At 38.0% G+C, this 19543-nt stretch overlaps 2 protein-coding genes across 4 annotated transcripts in view; one reads left to right on the forward strand and one right to left on the reverse strand.

Annotated features, from left to right (window-relative positions):
• Positions 1–889: 889 nt before the first annotated feature.
• On the forward strand, positions 890–8356 carry LOC117906726 (uncharacterized protein At1g76660). Of its 2 annotated transcripts, none has more exons than XM_034819891.1 (3): positions 890–1460; positions 6257–7442; positions 7856–8356. In XM_034819891.1, exons 1-3 carry the CDS (start codon positions 1404–1406, stop codon positions 8065–8067), a joined length of 1455 nt encoding a protein of 484 aa, XP_034675782.1. In that variant the 5' UTR covers positions 890–1403; the 3' UTR covers positions 8068–8356. The 2 variants fall into 2 exon arrangements, with proteins under 2 accessions (XP_034675782.1, XP_034675783.1); XM_034819892.1 differs by having other exon boundaries at positions 6260–7442.
• Positions 8357–9606: 1250 nt separating this feature from the next.
• LOC117907499 (stromal processing peptidase, chloroplastic) overlaps positions 9607–19543 on the reverse strand; it is a 38757-nt gene continuing 28820 nt past the window's right edge. Inside the window, exons 19-25 of one of the 2 annotated variants that reach the window (XM_034821048.1) lie at positions 12871–13000; positions 12090–12210; positions 11922–12002; positions 11511–11612; positions 11112–11262; positions 10658–10794; positions 9607–10039 (exon numbers count right to left, since the gene is read on the reverse strand). In XM_034821048.1, coding sequence (XP_034676939.1) covers positions 10712–10794; positions 11112–11262; positions 11511–11612; positions 11922–12002; positions 12090–12210; positions 12871–13000 — 668 coding nt within the window. In that variant the 3' untranslated portion in view covers positions 9607–10039; positions 10658–10711. Of the gene's footprint in view, positions 10040–10657; positions 10798–11111; positions 11263–11510; positions 11613–11921; positions 12003–12089; positions 12211–12870; positions 13001–19543 lie in introns of both variants that reach the window. The other variant, XM_034821047.1, reaches the window with a different exon arrangement.

A 19543-nucleotide genomic window follows, 5' to 3' on the forward strand; every position in this document is an offset into this window, starting at 1 on the left:
CGGGGTGTATGGTTTCAAAGGTGTAAGTTGAATATTTTTCATTATCACATAATAAGGAAGGGGATAGAAAAGTGTTTGATTACAGCAGAGAAAACAAAATAGTATATGGCTTGGGGATGGAAATTGTAGCCATCAGTCACATTTTGATTTTGCAATAGGTACAACACTAGCTGCATTGGGTTTTGCCTGGGCCATCATGCTGAAAAAAGGTGGCACCTCCGCCGACATGAGCTTGGAAGCGTAGAATCCCCCAGCCCAACCCTGAAAACAACAGGTTGAATTGGGTTGAGGTGACATCCATACAGTAACATTATACATGTACATACACCGATATGTTTGCCATACACTGACAGCTTGATGAATTTCCAATGGGAGGCCCGGTCAAAAATAAGTCCATCCCCGAGGCAATACTACCCTACCTAAAAATAAAAGGCTTCCTTATCGACTAATTAGTTATTGACTTATTTCCCCTTCTAGCCCCGAATTGGATGCCTCGGGTTTAGGACCCTCCCCCGATTTCAAATGCATATTCCAATTGTTATTGGATACTTAAAATTTCCATAATCCAACGTGACGCTTGAATCTAATCAAATTGAAGTGTTTCTAGTAGAGGACGAAATTGAGATATCATTTTAGAAATAGAATGAGATGCAGAGATGGTATGGTAAAGAGATGAACAAGTAGAATAAGGCAGATGCCTCGAAAATTGGGGGAAAAAAAAAGAAAAGGAAAGAAAGAAATTGGTATATGGGTAAGGGAATAGAGGGATGGTGTAGTATGTATTATGTAACGTTATACTAAATGCGTGTGTACATAGAAATCAGTCAAATAACATAATAATGTAATCAGGGTGAAGGCAGCCCGCAGTAGTATCTGAGTTGGTGATGGCACGCGAGCACATAATTCTGAATTTCTGATTTCTGATTCGCACTTGTTCCGGAGCAGCAGCTCTGACTTTAATGGCTTCTCCAATCCCAACTGCATAACCTCTTCTTCCCCCTCCCCTCTTCTCAGTTCTCACTCCCTCCATTTCTACTAACCCTAGAATATTTTCCTTTTCTTTTTATTTTTTTATTTATTTTATTTCTAAAAGCACCCTCTCTCTTTTCTCTCACTTCAATCCTTTTCACTTTTGTCTTTCCTTGTCCTTGATTAACATCCTTTTTATTAATTTATTTTTTTAACCAATTAATTAATATTATTATAGATCTCTCTCTATCTATCTCTGTATGTATGTATCTATCTCTTTCTCTCAAAGGGAGAGGAAAATCTGTATGGTGTCAGCTTGTGATTAAGGTTCGGATGACATAGAGAGAGTTGGGGGTAGGAGGAAGAAATATAATGTGAATGGTGGAGTTGGAGAGCGAGCAGTAAGCAAGTGGAGTGGAGTGGAGTGGACTAGTATGGGGTCGGAGCAAAACAGATTCCCGCAGCAGGAACGGGAGCGCGAACGGGAACGGGTACGTGTTTCTGTCGCCCCGCATCTTTCTCAATTTCTAACTCCTATTTATGCTTTCCGATTTGCTTAGTTTTATGGTTGATTCGCGGGGTTTTGCATTTATGAAGTTGTGATCAGATCCGTGGGCGTCTTCACTGCTTGATCCTGGTTTTCCTTTTAGAGAATGCCAATGCTAATGCTTGTCTTCTTCTGTCTTCAGATCTGATCTTTCTATCCCGCCTCTCTGCCTGGGGGCTCCTAAGGAAAAATCCCTATTCTAAAACTTGTGATATTTCAGTCAACACTACTTGTTGTTTTGTGACCATTACTGTCTCTTAATGACTTCCCCTCATAGATATGCATCCGTTAGCAGAACAGGTCAGATCTGATGGAGAAATGAAGGAAAACATAGCTCTTTATTGTTATTATTATGATTATAAATTGGCAAAATCGGGTGACCCCAGTTCCTTGCCTTTTAAGGCTTTTGCTTAGTTGAGTTGTCAAAATCAAAATTAAACCTAATTAATTGGAGCTGGTCCAAATATTCAGTTCAATTGTCTGTCCTAACTATTTCCTTACAAATTTTTGTGTCATCTTTTGCCAAATCCCTAATTTTCTTTTCTTGATGATATAATTTTATTGTTAGGAATCGATGTTGAACATGGTTCAATTGTTTACCCTTCCACAAGAATGGTATCATTTTCGATTTTCTTAGGGACAACATGAATTAGGAGCTGTATCTCAGAAAAAAAAAAAGAAAAAAGAAAAAAAAAGGAAAAGTCAAAAATCTGAACCTCAAAATAGTTATTGCTATGGGAATATTGTAGGGTCTTCTGATTTAACACCAACACCAACAGCGACTTGTTGCTTTTGGAGCCATCTTATCCCAAATTGCATTACGAACCTTAGGATTTCCATTTCCTTGTTACATTTCTTCCTTTTCTTTTCCTATGGTGATGGGATTCTATTGCAACTCTTTGTTTGCAAAGAAACCCAATTATGAAAGAAAGTCTCTCAGTAGCAAGTCCCCACTATATGCATTCCTTTCTGCATCAGAAGTATTTGGGATCTTATTGTGTTTCAATTCCATGGATCTGCAATTCGCATTAGCAATTCCTTCTAGTAGTTTTGGTATTTTCTTTGTCATGTAGATACGGTCCTCATTTTCTACAACCTCTTCATGGCATTGCTGTTCTTTTCCATCCTGATAATGCTTATACTTTACTATACTTCCTCGGTTTGTCTTATGGAATGCATTATTGACTGCTTTAGACTCATTAAACCACAATCTTGGTCATGGCCCATGGACACCCAAGAGTCTTTTAGCTCTTGACTGGTAGCACTCTTTCCTGTACACCCTTTAGGAGTATAATGCTCATGTGTGCAAAATTTGATCATGGCCACTGAGAATTTCTTTAAACCGAACCTGTTAAGGGCATAGAAGTAACACTAGTTTCTCACCTCTGTGACTCTTCAAGTGTTGCAAAATCAGAGGAAAATGAGTTTGTCTAGTGAATATTAAACTGAAACAGTCATGTGTGGATGTCGTGGCATAATGCAATGGAAAGTCTGTATTTTCTTCAAGTCTTCCTTGAAGTGCTGATGATTGATAACTGTTGGCTACTTAGTGCTGCAGCATGTCATTTGCAGAGAAAATTGAAAACTGATTGGGCTGCATTCATTAGGTGATCTAGTATGACTATGGTTTTGAGTCACTCCCTTTCCTCCCTTGTTAGTCACAAAACCTTCCATAATTTCAAAATGCTCTTTAGCCCAGAGGTCATACCATGAGGTGTATGCCATTTTCCCAATAACTCAAGGCTTGTCTTTATTTTTATGTTTCCTTTGCACAGATGCCAAATATAATCCATATGAATTCACTGTTGAACATGGGATCCTTTTTGGCCTTTGTTTTGGAAGTTAACATTCATATTTTAATATATTTGTCACACTCAAATTTGTCTGTATAACTGTATTAGTTCAAACAGTAAAAATGGTTAAAAAATAATTTTTATACTCACACTCATCTTGAAGCTAAGTATGTCTAATAAGTTTCTTATGAGTTTTGCCTACTATTTCTGTGCATTTTTGTTATACTGGTGTATTTTCTATTTTATGTATAACAATAAAATTTTATACTTACACCTTGCGCTTTGGGCTTGTGCCTCATGGGACTACAAAATGCTTTGCATTTGTTTCTCACTTTTTAAAACTTTGCTTACCTTATTGGTAGAGTTTGCACCTCCTCTGATGAAAGAAGAAAAAAAGCTTTATTTTACCTCTTACCTTTTAAAACTTTTCTTACCTCATGGGTGAAGTTGATTTTTTAATGACTGTTGGATTCTGAATTTTGGCGATTGAAATGGTTTTCTGCAGTGTGCCTCCTAATAAGAATTGAATTACATTTACAATCAATGTCATTTATGCAATCAAGGAAATGAAGCACCAATGGTGCTAAGACAACAAAACAGGACATACAATAGAACACATGCCCAGCCTTCCTAAGAAAACATAAACTATTTCTCCTCCAAACACTTGTGAAGTGTAATGGGTGAGCACTCTACATCATTCATGGAGAAAGTAACATGAACTTAGCCTCGCGAGCACTGGCTGAAGTGATGTAATGTAAGGTTGGAAGCACCTAGCTGATCGAAGCTTTCATAATTTGTGACTTGACAATATCTATGAATACAACACTGCCTCATCTCAGTATGCATTTTTGTTTTATGACTGAAGGGCAATGATCTGAATGAATGGAATTATATATACTTTTGTATGGTTAGAATTCAAAACCATTTTAATACATGGTATAGGATTCATTTCTTATGTGTGCCATTGATCAGATGTCAAAAATTTTACATCCTCAAGAAAGTAATAGGCCTCATGAAATACTCAATACAAAAATGCATCATACAAAATGTGTCTGAAATTAACCTTTATTAGACGTAAGAATTTGCCTATTTTTATTATTATACTTTAAATTATTAACAGGCACTGTATGTAAAAGGGAATTTATATATTTGATTCTACTAGGCTCTGCACATATGTGGATATATTTGTAAAATACCATCGTTCCCAACCATGAGTGTAGTTTTGTTGTCTGGGAAATTGGACAGAATTAATAGCATAAAATTACTTGGTGTGCCCTTGTTGGGGGGGATACTTGGTCAGAAGGAGTTCCAACAAGCTGATGACTCTGTTCTTGTCCAAGGCATGTACTGATTCTGATCTAAGAGCATCAAAATACTTGGCAACAGCAAAAATTTAGAACTGTACTATTCTAGTGCATGCTTAGCCAATGGCCAACTTGAGGTAACTATTAAGAATTTGGGAATAGTGGTTTTCAATACCTATACTTGCTTATGCTTGGAACTTCATTCTATGTTAAATGGAGTTGTATTGGGAAGTTCTGTTGATGGATATAATGTATGTTCCCATTTGAAATACTTGAAGGCAATCAAGAAACTTGAGACTATTGATTGACTTGATTATTTATATTTTATTTGTCTCAGTGATAGTTGAAAATTTCGCAAAAAACATTCAAAATCATTGATTAGAGTGAGAAAAAGGGAAAAGAAAAGGTTGAGTGAAGCAGACCTTGCTTCCTGTCAGAATTCTGAAAACTTGGTAGATGTAAACTTTCGAAAGAAGGTTATGATAAAACATGGAGAAGCTGAAATTATGTTGGATATTAATTGGTTTCAAGATATCATGGTAGGTGCAATTTTGTGTTTCTCTTAAGACAATATAACTAGATAAATCCTGTCTTGTGGTTGATAACATTGCTTTAAATGATTGCCATTATATTGGTACCATAATGGCTGTTGCATCAATACCATTGGCTTTTGACACCATCAAGGACCAGTATATTAGTCCCATTAAAATCCACAGTTTTAGTGGCCTTGCTAGTACCATATTTGGTTATGCAGTGGCAGTTTTAATAGGGGTCACAAACCCCATTTTTCTCATTTTCTTTGGCTCTTTCTCCCTTTGAGAGGCCTAGAACCACATTTTGTGAATTAGATTTACAAATTTAGACATTAAAAAAAAGAAGGAGGATTGAGGTTAGAGTCAAAGATAAAAGTGTTTTAAGGTTCAGAACTGCACTTGTCTTTTGCCCAAGTTTCTTTGTTTTTTTTTTTTTTTTAAAAGAAGGATTTATTATTATTATTATTATTATTATTATTATTATTATTATTAAAGATATAGTAGTTTTGGATTTTTTTTTTGTTTGAGCTGCTATGAAATACAACTGCTTTCAGGCCTATGGATACATGCACACGCACACGCACACACATCTTAAATCCTTGACTTTTCAATTTCCATTGCATTTACGAAAAGCCAATAATAGATATCAGATCTTGCCAAATGCGACTTAAAACCTAATATAAAATTCAATCACTTAATAAATCTTGCAGTGGAATAAAACATTCGCTAATAATCATAATGGCTCCATGCCAGAGGTTATCCCTCAAACACTATGGAAAATGAAATGACATGGTCCAATTCTCATGGGATGTACATTCCCTCGCTATGCAACTTTAATAGCACTTGATTCCTTGGCATCCAGCAATTGCTTTGTGCCTCTCCCTCCCTCCAGTTTTTTGAGTCAACAAAATATTTTGGGTGGTTCCTTTTTCAGTAAACTCTAAATTTGATCCTTAGCTGCTTTCTGGATCTTATGCTGAATTCATTCCCCATCAGGGAAGTCCTTGCATTGGAAATGAAAACCGGTTTTAGGAATGCATCAATTTGATTTTATGCATTTATGATTCTTAAAATGGCTGTTGCTAGGTTAACACTTGATCTTTTTGACAGCAGAAGAGATGGGGAGGATGTTGGGGTGGATTGTCTTGTTTTGGTACACAAAAAGGTGGAAAGCGTATTGTACCTGCATCTCGTATTCCAGAGGGCAATGCATCGGCAACCCAGCCAAATGGACCTCAAGCAGTTGGGTTGACCAACCAGACCACGGCACTGGCACCATCTCTTCTAGCTCCTCCTTCTTCACCAGCATCCTTCACAAATTCTGCACTTCCTTCAACAGCACAGTCACCCAGTTGTTTTTTGTCAATGTCTGCCAATTCACCTGAAGGTCCTTCATCCACAATGTTTGCAACTGGACCGTATGCCCATGAGACACAGCTGGTTTCTCCTCCTGTTTTCTCAACCTTCACAACTGAGCCATCTACTGCCCCTCTCACTCCCCCACCAGAGTTGGCTCATCTAACCACCCCCTCTTCCCCAGATGTTCCTTTTGCCCAGTTCCTTTCATCTTCCATGGATCTTAAAAGTGCTGGCAAGACAAATTACATTGCTGCCAATGATCTTCAAGCAACATATTCACTTTATCCTGGAAGCCCTGCCAGTAGTCTCATATCACCTATTTCAAGGACCCCAGGTGACTGTTTATCATCGTCTTTCCCTGAACGTGAGTTTCCCCCACGATGGGATCCTTCAATTTCTCCCCAAAATGCTAAATATCCAAGGAATGGATCTGGCAGGCTATTTGGGCTGGATACAGCTAGTTCCTCCATCTCGCAAGATTCAAATTTCTTCTGCCCTGCCACATTTGCTCAATTTTATTTGGATCATACTCAGCAGTCATATCCTCCATTTCCTTCTGGTGGGAGGCTGAGTCTTTCCAGGGAATCAGATGTTTACTCTAGTGGTGGAAATGGGCATCAGAACAGGCACAACAAGAATTGTAAGCAAGATGTGGAGGAAATAGAAGCTTATAGAGCATCCTTTGGGTTCAGCGCAGATGAAATTATCACCACTACTCAATATGTAGAGATTTCTGATGTATTGGAGGACTCATTTACCATGACACCTTTTACCTCTAATAAACCAGACATGGAAGAAAATGTAGTACCTGCAGTGGTACATGAAGGACCTAAAGATCAAACAAACTTGCTGAATGAGGAAAGCCTTAAATCAGAATCAGGTCTGGTGGATGAGGGGGGATGCTGTGAAGGGCTTCCCTCATGCAAAACCTTTGAAGGTGAACCATTATTACTTGATCTAAAATACATTATTGCTCCGTTTGATTGTTGAAAATCATGGGAAAGGAAGAGGAAAATTTGGAATCTTACAATATCAACAACTTGAAATCCAGCCTTTAATATGGTTCCCAAGTGATTTATCTTCCTGTTGTTTCTCAGCAATCAAATGGGGCATATACTTCAATAGTGTCAGAATGGGCATTACGTATTCTCTGCTATTTATATGGTTTCTAATCTATTTTGTTCCTATCATATTAATAATTTCAATCTTACTTGAGAAATTCAAAACGTGAGGCACTTTAAGTCCTATTCTCAGGTTAAGTATTATGTTAAGACCCTGTCTATTCAATAACGATGTTTATGTGCTCCATCTCACTCAGCTCCTTTTATTCTTGCATCTTGTTTCCTTCAGATCATAAATCAGAGAGGCAATCTGGGAATGAGTCTGGATCAAGTACACCTGGTAAGCATATTCTGACTGATGAAGAGGAAATATTTCCCAAGGGGGCATCCAAAATTGGCAGGAAATATCATCTGGGTTTATCAAGCTCTGATGCAGAAATTGACTATAGGAGAGGGAGAAGCTTGAGAGAAGGCAAAGGAGATTTTGCGTGGCATGACTAGTCACCAAAGCATTGAAAAAGATGCTGTTTGTTTCCAATATGTATTAAATTGCAGGTTTCTTCTTTCATACATTTCTGTTTGGGGTTTTCTGTGGTAGGTGGAATGATCTAACGTATGGTCTAACCTGTGTCTCTTTCTCTCCCTCTGGCTCAGATGTGTGACCCGATCTCTTTCTGATTGATGAATGTATTGTCTCCATATTTCTAATTCTGCCTTCTTTCCAAATTTAATATGTGACGCATTTCATTATATATTTGGTAAATGAGGTATTATATGTAGAATTTGATGACTTCTGTTGAACGCATCAAGTTGGCCATAGTAATAATGCTTGTATACTCCCAACCACCCTTGCTCATTTTCTTCCTTTTCGCAATGGGTTGAGCCAGTAGTCCTTAAAGGGAGTGATGTCTTTGAGAGGGGAGAAAACATTTGTTTAATTCGTTTGCTTTTATTTAGTAGAAAGACAAGGAATCTTGGTGGGAGTAGCTGGTTGCAGTAGAAACTTCTTTTCAGTATGTTAGTCTGAAGACTTATAGATGTAATGTTTCCTTCTTGGTTTAGATGAACCTTGCAGCGCAATGAGAAAATCTAAAGTTGGGCTGAACCTTGCAGCACAAGAGATTCTTCTTTAGTTCTTTATTTTTATTACTTCCACTTGTGCTGTTTCACAATGATAAAAAATTATTCTTCTCAGTTGTTAAGCATGTATCATTGATATGTCACATTACATATTATCCTCTCGAAAATTCATATATTTCTCTAATCATTGGTGGTGATAATCTCTTTTATAGGTCATATCTTTCCAATTAGACTGATTTTTGTTTGTAAAAGTTTGTAGGTTATAAAAGTCGATAGAAAGCATCACATTTCATTAGAAAATTTGGTAGGGAGCATCTGGATTCTGGGTTTTATAAATAAAGCCTAGGTTTGGATCTTAGTGCCTGAATCTAAAGTCTTTGATGAGAATTAGTATGAAGCTTAAGACATACTAACATTTTTCTAACTTAAAAGACCAAGGTTGTTTTTTTTTGGAATAAATTTTAGTTACTTTTAGTTGTGTATAATGTTTTGAGTAATAATAAAATTATGAAGAATACTTTAAAAACTTTTAGACCATAAGATATTTTCATGAAAATATATGATATTTTAGAAATAGGTTAAAAATTTGTTTCACATTTCAGTGGTGAACAAAAAATTTTATTCCTAAAAACAATTAAAAGTGGTTTTCCAAAACCATTCTTTAAAAGCCATTTTTAATGACGTTCCAAACAACCCTTCTACTTCTTGCCTCTTATTAAGCTTATGTTCCGAGCATTTAATGTTATTTTTTCCATTTTTGTTATGAACAGAGAAGTAAACAGTTGAATGCCATTTTGGGCATATAACTAATAGAATGCTAAACATTGAAGGCTTATATGTTCATTAATTTGTCCAATTAACGGTCAGTTACTTTGTGGTCATACAGATCAACTTGTCTTTTATTGCCATGGCCTGGACATGTCATTAGATATTACAGGACTCTCCTTCGAATTACTTTGATATCAAACAACTACTTCTATAAGCGAAATAAATAGGACTGACATACAAATTTGGGCTTTCAACGGGTAAATGATAATTAAAGCTAACAAACACTTGCTGGTAAAAAACTTCAAGATACCAAGGTCCTGTGATCAAATTACACTTCAGGGTCAGCATTTATATGAAGGGGAAGACTGACCTCTCATTTATGGTACATTTGCCCTTCTCAATAATAATGTAACGTAAATTACAATAACAGTAAACAAGAGAAATGAAGCAAATCCAACCACTGTATATGGATACGTTAAAACAGGTTGGATAGTCACGGTCCGAGGAGAGCTGTGAGTAGAAGCTCCAAATGGTTATTCTCTGCTACAATTTCACGGTCATACACCTGTCTCATCAAGCCGTGCAAGAACAACTCCCCCGCCATTACCTTCCCACTATAGCCCATCTGCCAAATGTGCCAAGTTCAATCCTTAAGCTAGGCAGAGCATATAATAACAATACAAGCCAGAGCACAATTCCTAGTGTTTGCACAGCTAATGAAATGCCAAGGCTGTATGTAATGTTCATAATACAAGGGACCAGTGGTTTGGGTGAATTCATAAAACACATCTAAATTGAATTAATGAAACGAATTAAAAAGTCCAACATTGCAGTTCGGACTCCAAACCCTGCTCTATTTGCCCCTCATCTAACCATCTCTTTTTCCAGAATTAATGAAACAACCTTTCCTTTCTCATCATATCCCATCACCAGTCAGATTTTGTATAGTAAACCTTTCATCTTCACTTTAGGACAGATAAAACATAAAACAGAAGCCATAAGACTCTCCATAACTAGAAGTGAGAATCTGAGCACATAGTCAAGGGGTTTAAACGGAAGCTGCCTTGGCATCTAGTATTTGCTTCCAAGGCCCTTTCTCACAGCATTTTATTAGAAGGGCAAGTTTTTTTCATCATTGTTGATTTATAAGACTCAAGATTTGGAGAGAGAAAAAGGTCCAAATCAAATGAAACAGCGAGCGCTCTATTTTCTTTGCATTGACCCATGCCAACCACAAGCGTACCTCATAATACTGCTCGGTATCAGAACAATACAGCAATCATGTGATCCAGGAATGTCATGTTGTTGGCCGTGTCATCGTAGATAAACCACGCCCTGCAGGAATGACTCCCTGTAGGCCTTCATCTGACTCTTCCTCTTCTACTGTACAGAAAAAATCGATTTTGTGAGAGAAGGAATATAAGTATATTAACTGAAGAGAAAATGCTTAAAGAACCATAACTAGTAGAGAGTATTAATCCTAGAATGATGGCACATCAGAAAGAAAAATCTACAGGTAATGATCCTGAAAATAAATGACGGTTTAAACTTCAATAATTTCATATTTTATATCAGGTGCAAAAAGTGAGTAGGACCTAAGTTATTTTCATTAATACAAAGGAGTAGGAATAAGAAGCATCAAATAACAAACCAAAAATATCGCAACTAAAAAGCAGATTGTAGAGGCAAGTTTTTACCAGAAATTTCTTCAGCAGCCTGAGCCCCAGCAATACCAATACATGAATACAAGGAATTTTCATCTACCTTCAACTGTTCATATGCAAGGTATATGTCCTCAATAGTGGCAGCTTCATAAAGCGAAGTGAGATCTTTAATGCATGATATGTCCTGAACTCCCACAGAGGAACAAAGGGAATATATTTATTCAGAAATACCAAATATATATATATATATATATATATATACATGAAAAAGTGACAGAAATGACAAATTTTATATTCCAAAAAGATTGACCATCCACATATTGCAAAATGTTTGACAATCCATATCAAAGTCTAAGATCTGTTTCTTTCCAATTATGTGGAAAAAAACTCAAAAGAATGTGAGCTTGAGCTTCATGTATTTTCGCAATTTACCTTCCTTGGAACAGTAGAAGCTTGTAAATGAGCCAACAATCCCAGCCAATAGGCGTTTGCCTTGGTTTCAGCTTCATGTCTCATCAGCAGGGTCCGTTTTGCCTGTCATTACAGAACAAATGCATTGATAAACTTTACTACATCAAGACAACAATATAATAAGAAACATTAGAACAGACCCACAAAGAAGACAACAATTGCCCAGCAGACAGATTGACTTGGAAGCTGCTGAGCCATTTTTGATAAGCACATAAATTTAGAATTACAGAAAAGGTTATCTTCTCATAAAATGACTTTATTCATATTTTGCTTCAGTGGAACTCTATACCTTAAATATTGAATGCTACCAATTACAGTCCTTTAAAGCTGAAACTAACATTAAAAGTATTCTGATACTTGAAAAAAACTGACCCTGTCTAACTCCCTTTGGGCAATCTTGCTGCTATGCAAACCTCTAAGGACGTTCTTGCAAGCATCAACAGCTTTATATACCTGGTTGTATATTAGATTAAATCTGGTGAAGGGATCAGAAATGGAGAATAATAACTTTATGCATATACAAGGAAACTAGACCCTCACCTTGCCTGGAGTTGATGTTACGGATATCACATACCACCCAAGCTTAAGCCTATCAAAGAGACTTAACTCAAAAGATACATCATATGTCAATCCAAGAGAATCCCTGACTGTTGTAAATAGCCTGTACAGAGACCATGGAACATTACACATGTTAAGTATTACCAATTACATTCACTTTAGCTTGAAAGGCTTTTTAATAGAACTATCGTCGCAATATCAGAGGCAAATCTATAGAGTAATAATTATAGTCTTGTTTGGAATAGCATTTTAACTTTTGTATTTAATAGGATAAAAAACAGAAGTAAAAGTGATTGTTTACCCACTTCTTTAAAACACGGATAAATTATATTTGAAAGTATGGAGCCCATGGTTGAGAATTCTATCCACACACTCTTACAAGTTGTGTTTGACCTTCAAACGTTGGTTTTAACATTTGAGAAACTCTCCCAAACAGGGCTTATAATCTATATACTGGATCAACAGGCCATGTGTAAGTAATGATGATGTTACCGCTAGCATGCCCATGAAATAAATGAACTGCATTGATTAGTGAAATTGAAAAGGCTACAATATTTACGAGGAAAATGCACTCAACCAGATTTCAGAACTGGCTATTATTATCCATGAAGTAGTTATGGGCCACTCTAGTTGGGAATCAAGCTGTACAATATGACTTAGGTTCTAACAATATAGCATTCAGATTTTAATGAACATATTAACACATAAACATGTTTGCACATCAATACTATGTAACTAGATGCAGCTGAGCAGGTCGAGTTACCTAGAGTTTATGATCTCAGCCAACAGCCCCATTGTGATGCCAAAGAAAAGTGGATGATTGCGGAGTTTTCTTTGAAGATCCTTTCTGCAATCCTTCATCTCTGAGAGTGACTCAGATTGTGGCTCTTCATCTACAAAGTCACCACCAGCTTTAACACATCTGTGGTACTATTATTGAAATCTAATTCATGTTCCGTAAACCTATAACCTCTTAATTTACAGTTCACAGGTAACCACAGAAAAAAAGAAAAAAAGAAAAAAAGGAACACCAACATTCAAGAACCAACACCAAGTATTTGAACAGATGCAAACAGAGGAGCTAAATCATAGTTCGACAGAGAACATGGAATTAAAAATTTCTAAGAATGGAATTAAAACTACATGAAAACTTGAGAAAAAATCAATACGAATGCTAAAAATAATTGCACTGTAAACCAAAATGTGAACTTTTGAATAATTAGATAATTGTGCAAATTTAGATAGTTTTAAATGGATGGTTGAAACTATCGGACAATATGGTCCAAATATGAAACCTCCAAGTTATCATGAATTAAGAGTTCCAATCCTTCATAAAGAAGTGGAGTACACAAAAAATTTATTGAAAGATCATAATGTTGCATGGATGAAGTATGGAGTTTCTATTATGTCTGATGGGTGGACAGATAGAAGAAATCAAACTTTGATGAATTTTTTGGTAAATTGTCTAGTTGGAACAATGTTTATGGAGTCCATCGATGCCTAGTTCATTCATGAAAACTGGGGAGAAGACATTTGAATTATTAGACAAATTTGTGGAGCGCATTGGGGAGAAGAATGTTGTTCAAGTAATAACTGACAATGGATCTAACTATGTATTGGCAGGTAAGATTTTATTTGATGTTCTTTAGGATTTATTTGTGCCATTTGAATTGAAACATTATATTATGAATTTAAGATATTATTAATCATTTTTATTTATTATGGTTTTTATGATTTTGACTTTATATAGGAAAGTTCATTGAGGCAAAACGATCACATTTGTATTGGACACCTTGTGCAGCTCATTGCATAGACCTCATTTTAGAAGATATTGGAAAACTTCCTACAATTAAGAGGACTTTGACTAAAGCCATCGCATTGAATGGGTTCATCTACAATCATGTGGGAGTGCTAAATATGATGAGAGAGTTCACTAAGCAAAGAGAATTGGTTAGGCCAGGCATAACTCGATTTGCAACATGTTTTCTTACCCTACAAAGTATCAATATGCAAAAGTGTAATTTGATATTGATGTTCACTTTTGACAAGTGGTTAGCTAGTAAATGGACAAAGGAAGCAAAGGGAAAACAAGTCTCAAAAATAGTTTTGATGCCTTCATTTTGGAATCATGTTGTCTATATTCTTAAGGTGATGGGTCCTCTTGTTAAAGTTCTTCAACTTGTTGACAATGAAAGAAAACCAACTATGGGGTACATATATGAAGCTATGGATAGATGTAAAGAGACTATCAAAAAGTCATTTAACGACAATGAGGATAAGTACAAGGAGATCTTCTCTATCATTGATAAGAGATGGGAATGTCAACTCCATCGTCCCTTGCATGCAACAGGTCACTTCTTAACCCTGAATTTTTCTAGGACAACCCTCGTGTGGAGTCTGATGAAGAAGTGACATCAGGATTATATTCTTGTATAAATAGATTAGTTTCTGACATTTATGTGCAAGATAAGATCATTCGTGAGTTGTCGACTTCTAAGAACGTAAAAGGTCTCTTCGATATTCCAATAGCCATTAGATCAAAGAAGACGCTAGCTCCAGGTATAAACTATAAAGTAATTTAAGAAAGTTTATATTTCTAAATAAGATATTACATTACTTATTTTGTTAGCTGTTAGATAGTGTACAGTTATTTCAGTTATTTACTTTTCCTTGTTTTCCTTATTGTATTGTGAGTCCCACTAGCATGTATATATATACCCAAGTCCAATGTGTATTATTATCAGTTTTAATAACAAAAATTAGGGATTCTCCCTTTTCTCTCTTTTCACATGGTATCAGAGCCTAGGGAGGAAAAAAAAACACTCTAATTATTTCCGGTTTATCTGTGAATCAATTCTAGGAAACCTTTCAGTTACCGTGTTTCATTCCGGTCACCTTTCTCATCTCCTAAAGCTTTCTAGTCAACCGTATCACCGTCAGAAAACCCTCACTGTTGGCGACTCTTTCCGACGAAATCTTTTTCCAACACTGACCATACCATCAGATGTGCAAGGAGGAGATCTTCAAGTTTTGTCAAAGCACCGGAGGGAGATTCTCAGTCACGCACCGGCTCCGACGGCTTGAACCTCACGCGCCGGCGCGTGAGGGAGCGTGGAGCACTTTCCGGCAACGCGCTTCTACCTTCAGCCTCGCTTGACGCCGTCTAGCCACTCTCCATCTATGCTTGTGCCATCCAAGCCCTACAAGTGCATTTCTTTGGGTTTTTTTGTCTCCGTCGACCCTCTAAACAGCCTTTCCGACGACCTTCAGTGACTTCCTCTCCACCCCGAGCCCTGCACGTGTCTTAGGAAGTGTTCTTCTACCCTTCCAGTAGTGCCACATTTGTTTTTCTTTACTATTTGGTCTCTCACAGTCGCGGATCCTCGGTTTTTCTCCTTTCAACTGCGATCTGAAGTCGTATTAGGGCTCTCTTCAATCCAAACATATTTCGTTCTCCAGATAAGTAGATATAGCTACTAAAAATTCCATTTTTTCCTCTGTTATATCTGGATCTCCTATGATTATTTCGGAGAAATTGGTTGGCAGTGAAAATTATTTGTCCTGGTCTGCCTCTGTGGAGCTTTGGTTTATGGGTCAAGGTTATGAGGATCACCTCGTTACGCAGGAGGCAATATCCCTGAGGTTGACAGAGTACAATGAAGGAAGATAGATGCACAGTTATGTAGTGTGTTATGGCAATCAGTTGATCTTAAGATTCTGTTTCATCTTCGAGCCTACAAAACATGCTTTAAATTTTGGAATCAGGCGAAAGGGCTATACACGAATGATATCCAACGTCTTTATAAGGTGGCTTCTTCTATTGTCAATGTCAGACAAGAAGACATGGATTTATCTACTTATATTGGCCAGATTGCCTCTCTTAAGGAGGAATTCTTGACCGTGATGCCTTTTACTATTGATGTTGGGGATCGACGAACACAGATTGACAAGTTCTTCATGGTTCTTACGCTTATTGGCCTCCGACCAGATCTTGAGACCGTCCGCGATCAGATTCTTGGCAGTTCCTCCGTTCCATCCTTGGATGATGTGTGTGCTTGCCTCCTCCGTATCTCCTCCACTCAGACTTTGTCATCTGATAACACTTCAGATTCTTCTGTGTTAGTTTCTCAAACTAACTCTCGAGGAGGACGCAGTGGTAACCGAAATAGAGTCCAACGTCCTCATTGCACCTATTGCAATAAGCTTGGCCACACTCGTGATCGGTGTTATCAATTACATGGGCGGCCTCCCCACACTGCCCATGTGGCCCAGTCATCTGATCCTCAGCCGCCTCAGCCTCCGAGCTCCTCCACATCTTAGGGTATTTCCCTCACTGACAGTGAGTATGATGACTATCTCCGCTATCAGGCCACCAAGTCAGCTTCTGTTACTTCTGCTGCCCACACATCTTCTCTTGGACCTTGGATTCTAGATTCTGGCGCTTCTGATCACATATCTGGTAATAAGGATCTTTTCTCTTCTATTACTACTACCTCTGCCTTACCTACTGTTACCTTAACTAATGGTTCTCAAACTGTGCCTAAAGGCATTGGTTTGGCACATCCTCTTCCTTCTCTACCTCTCACTTCTGTCCTTTATACTCCTGAGTGTTCCTTTAATCTTATCTCCATTAGCAAAATCACTCGTACTCTTAGCTGCTCTATTACTTTTTCTGATAAATTTGTGACCTTGTAGGACCGGAGTACGGGGAAGACGATTGGCATAGGACGTGAGTCTCAAGGCCTTTATCACCTCACCTCGCCTTCAACTCTTGCAGTTTGCATTTCCACTGATGCTCCCCTCCTCATCCACAGTCGTCTGGGTCATCCTAGTCTATCTAAGTTCCAAAAAATGGTCCCTCATTTTTCATCTTTGTCGTCGCTTGCGTGTGAGTCCTGTCAACTTGGGAAACATACTCGTGTCTCGTTCCCAAAGCGTTTGAATAATCGGGCAAAGTCTTCTTTTGAACTTGTCCACACTGATGTTTGGGGTCCTTGTCGGACCACGTCTATTTTAGGATTTTAGTATTTTGTCACTTTCATTGATGATTATTCTCGATGTACTTGGTTATTTTTAATGAAAAATCGAGCTGAGTTGTTCTCCATTTTCTAGAAATTTTATGTTGAAATCCAAACCCTGTTCAATATTTCTATTTGTGTGTTACGCAGTGACAATGCCAGGGAATATTTTTCTGCACTATTTACTTCATTTATGTCCCAACATAGGATCTTTCATCAGTCTTCTTGTGCTCATACTCCTCAACAAAATGGGGTAGTTGAACGTAAGAATCAACATCTTGTTGAGACAGCCCGTACTCTCCTTCTCCATAGTAATGTTCCTTTTCGTTTTTGGGGGGACGCTATTCTTACAGCATGTTATTTGATTAATCGTACGCCCTCATCTGTATTACACGATCAGATTCCTTATTCCTTTCTTTTCCTTGACCAACCACTTTATTTCCTTCCTTCTCGTGTTTTTGGTTGTACTTGCTTTGTTCATATTCTCACTCTTGGACAGGACAAACTTTTTGCCAAAGCCACAAAATGCATCTTCTTGGGATACTCCAGACTTCAAAAGGGTTATCGTTGTTATTCCTCTGAGACTCATCGCTACTTTCTCTCCACTGATGTCACCTTCTTTGAGGACTCACCATTCTTCTCCACCTCTGAGTCTCTTCATGTTTCTGAAGTCTTACTCCTTCCCATTATCTCCCTACCTGATGCAGTGCCTTCCCGCCCACTTCAGGTTTATCATCGCCGTCATCATGTCGTTGTTCCTCCTTCTTTGGCCGAGGTACCTGCTGACTCACTTCTTATCCCTTCGGCTTCTCCTGCCCCGGCTCTGCCTCCTTCTGCTGACTTACCCATTGCCCTTCGGAAAGGTACTCGATCTACTCGTATCCCATTTACAATTTTTTGAGTTACCATCGATTATCTTCACCCTATTCTGCATTTGTTTCTGCCATATCTTCTGTTTCTCTTCCCAAGAGCACCCCTGAGGCTCTTTTTCATCCAGGTTGGCGACAGGCAATGGTAGATAAAATGACTGTTTTACACTCCAATGGCACTTGGGATCTTGTTGTTTTACCCTCTGGTAAATCTATAATTGGTTGTCGTTGGGTCTACACAGTTAAGATTGGCCCTGATGGTCAGGTTGATCGCCTTAAGGCCCGCTTAGTTGCTAAAGGCTATACTCAGGTTTATGGTTCTGATTATGGTGACACTTTCTCTCCTGTTGCCAAGATAGCTTATGTTCGTCTATTTGCTCTCCATGGTTGCTATGCGTTCTTGGCCTCTTTATCAGTTAGCTATTAAAAATGTTTTCCTTCATGGGGATCTTGCTGAGGAAGTTTATATGGAGCAACCACCTGGTTTTGTTGCTCAGGGGGAGTCTGGTTTAGTGTACAGGTTACACCATTCTCTATATGGCTTGAAACAATCTCCTCGAGCATGGTTTAGCTGTTTTAGTTCTGTTGTTCAAGAGTTTGGCATGTTTTGCAGTACAGCAGACCATTCCGTTTTCTATCATCATAACTCTTCAGGGCAGTGTATTTATCTGGTAGTTTATCTGGACGACATCGTCATTACAGGCAGTGATCAGAATGGTATTCAGAAACTAAAGCAACACCTTTTCACCCACTTTCAGACTAAAGACTTGGGGAAACTCAAGTATTTCTTAGGGATTGTGATAGCTCAATCCAGTTCCGGTGTGGTTCTTTCCCAAAGGAAGTATGCTTTAGACATCTTGGAAGAAACCGGTATGTTAGACTGTAAACCGGCAGACACTCCTATGGATCAAAATGTCAAACTTATACCAGGAGGAGCCTTTACTCGTCCAGACATTTCTTTTCCTGTAAGTGTTGTAGATAAACTGAACTACCTCACCATTACTCGTCCAGACATTTCTTTTCCTATAAGTGTTGTTAATCAATTCCTACAGTCACCATGTGATAGCCATTGGGATGCTGTAATCCGCATTCTTCAATATATCAAAAGCACACCAGGTCAAGGTGTGTTGTACGAGAACAGAGGTCATACCCAGGTTGTTGGTTACACAGCTGCATATTGGGCTGGCTCACCCATAGATAGACGTTCCACTTCCGGGTATTGCGTTTTTATTGGAGGTAACCTAATATCCTGGAAGAGTAAGAAACAAGATGTAGTGACCAGATCTAGTGTTGAAGCCGAGTATCGAGCTATGGCTCTGGCAACATGTGAACTCATATGGCTGATACATCTTCTTCGAGAGTTGAGATTTGGAAAGGATGAACAGATGAAGCTCATCTGTGACAACCAAGCCGCTTTGCATATTGCATCCAATCCAGTCTTCCATGAAAGGACCAAACACATTGAAGTTGACTGTCACTTCATTAGAGAAAAGATCGCATCAGGATGTGTGGCGACTAGTTTTGTCAATTCAAATGATCAACTAGCAGA

This window comes from Vitis riparia, chromosome 18 (genome assembly GCF_004353265.1).
Source record: "Vitis riparia cultivar Riparia Gloire de Montpellier isolate 1030 chromosome 18, EGFV_Vit.rip_1.0, whole genome shotgun sequence".
In the NCBI taxonomy this organism is placed as follows: domain Eukaryota; kingdom Viridiplantae; phylum Streptophyta; class Magnoliopsida; order Vitales; family Vitaceae; genus Vitis; species Vitis riparia.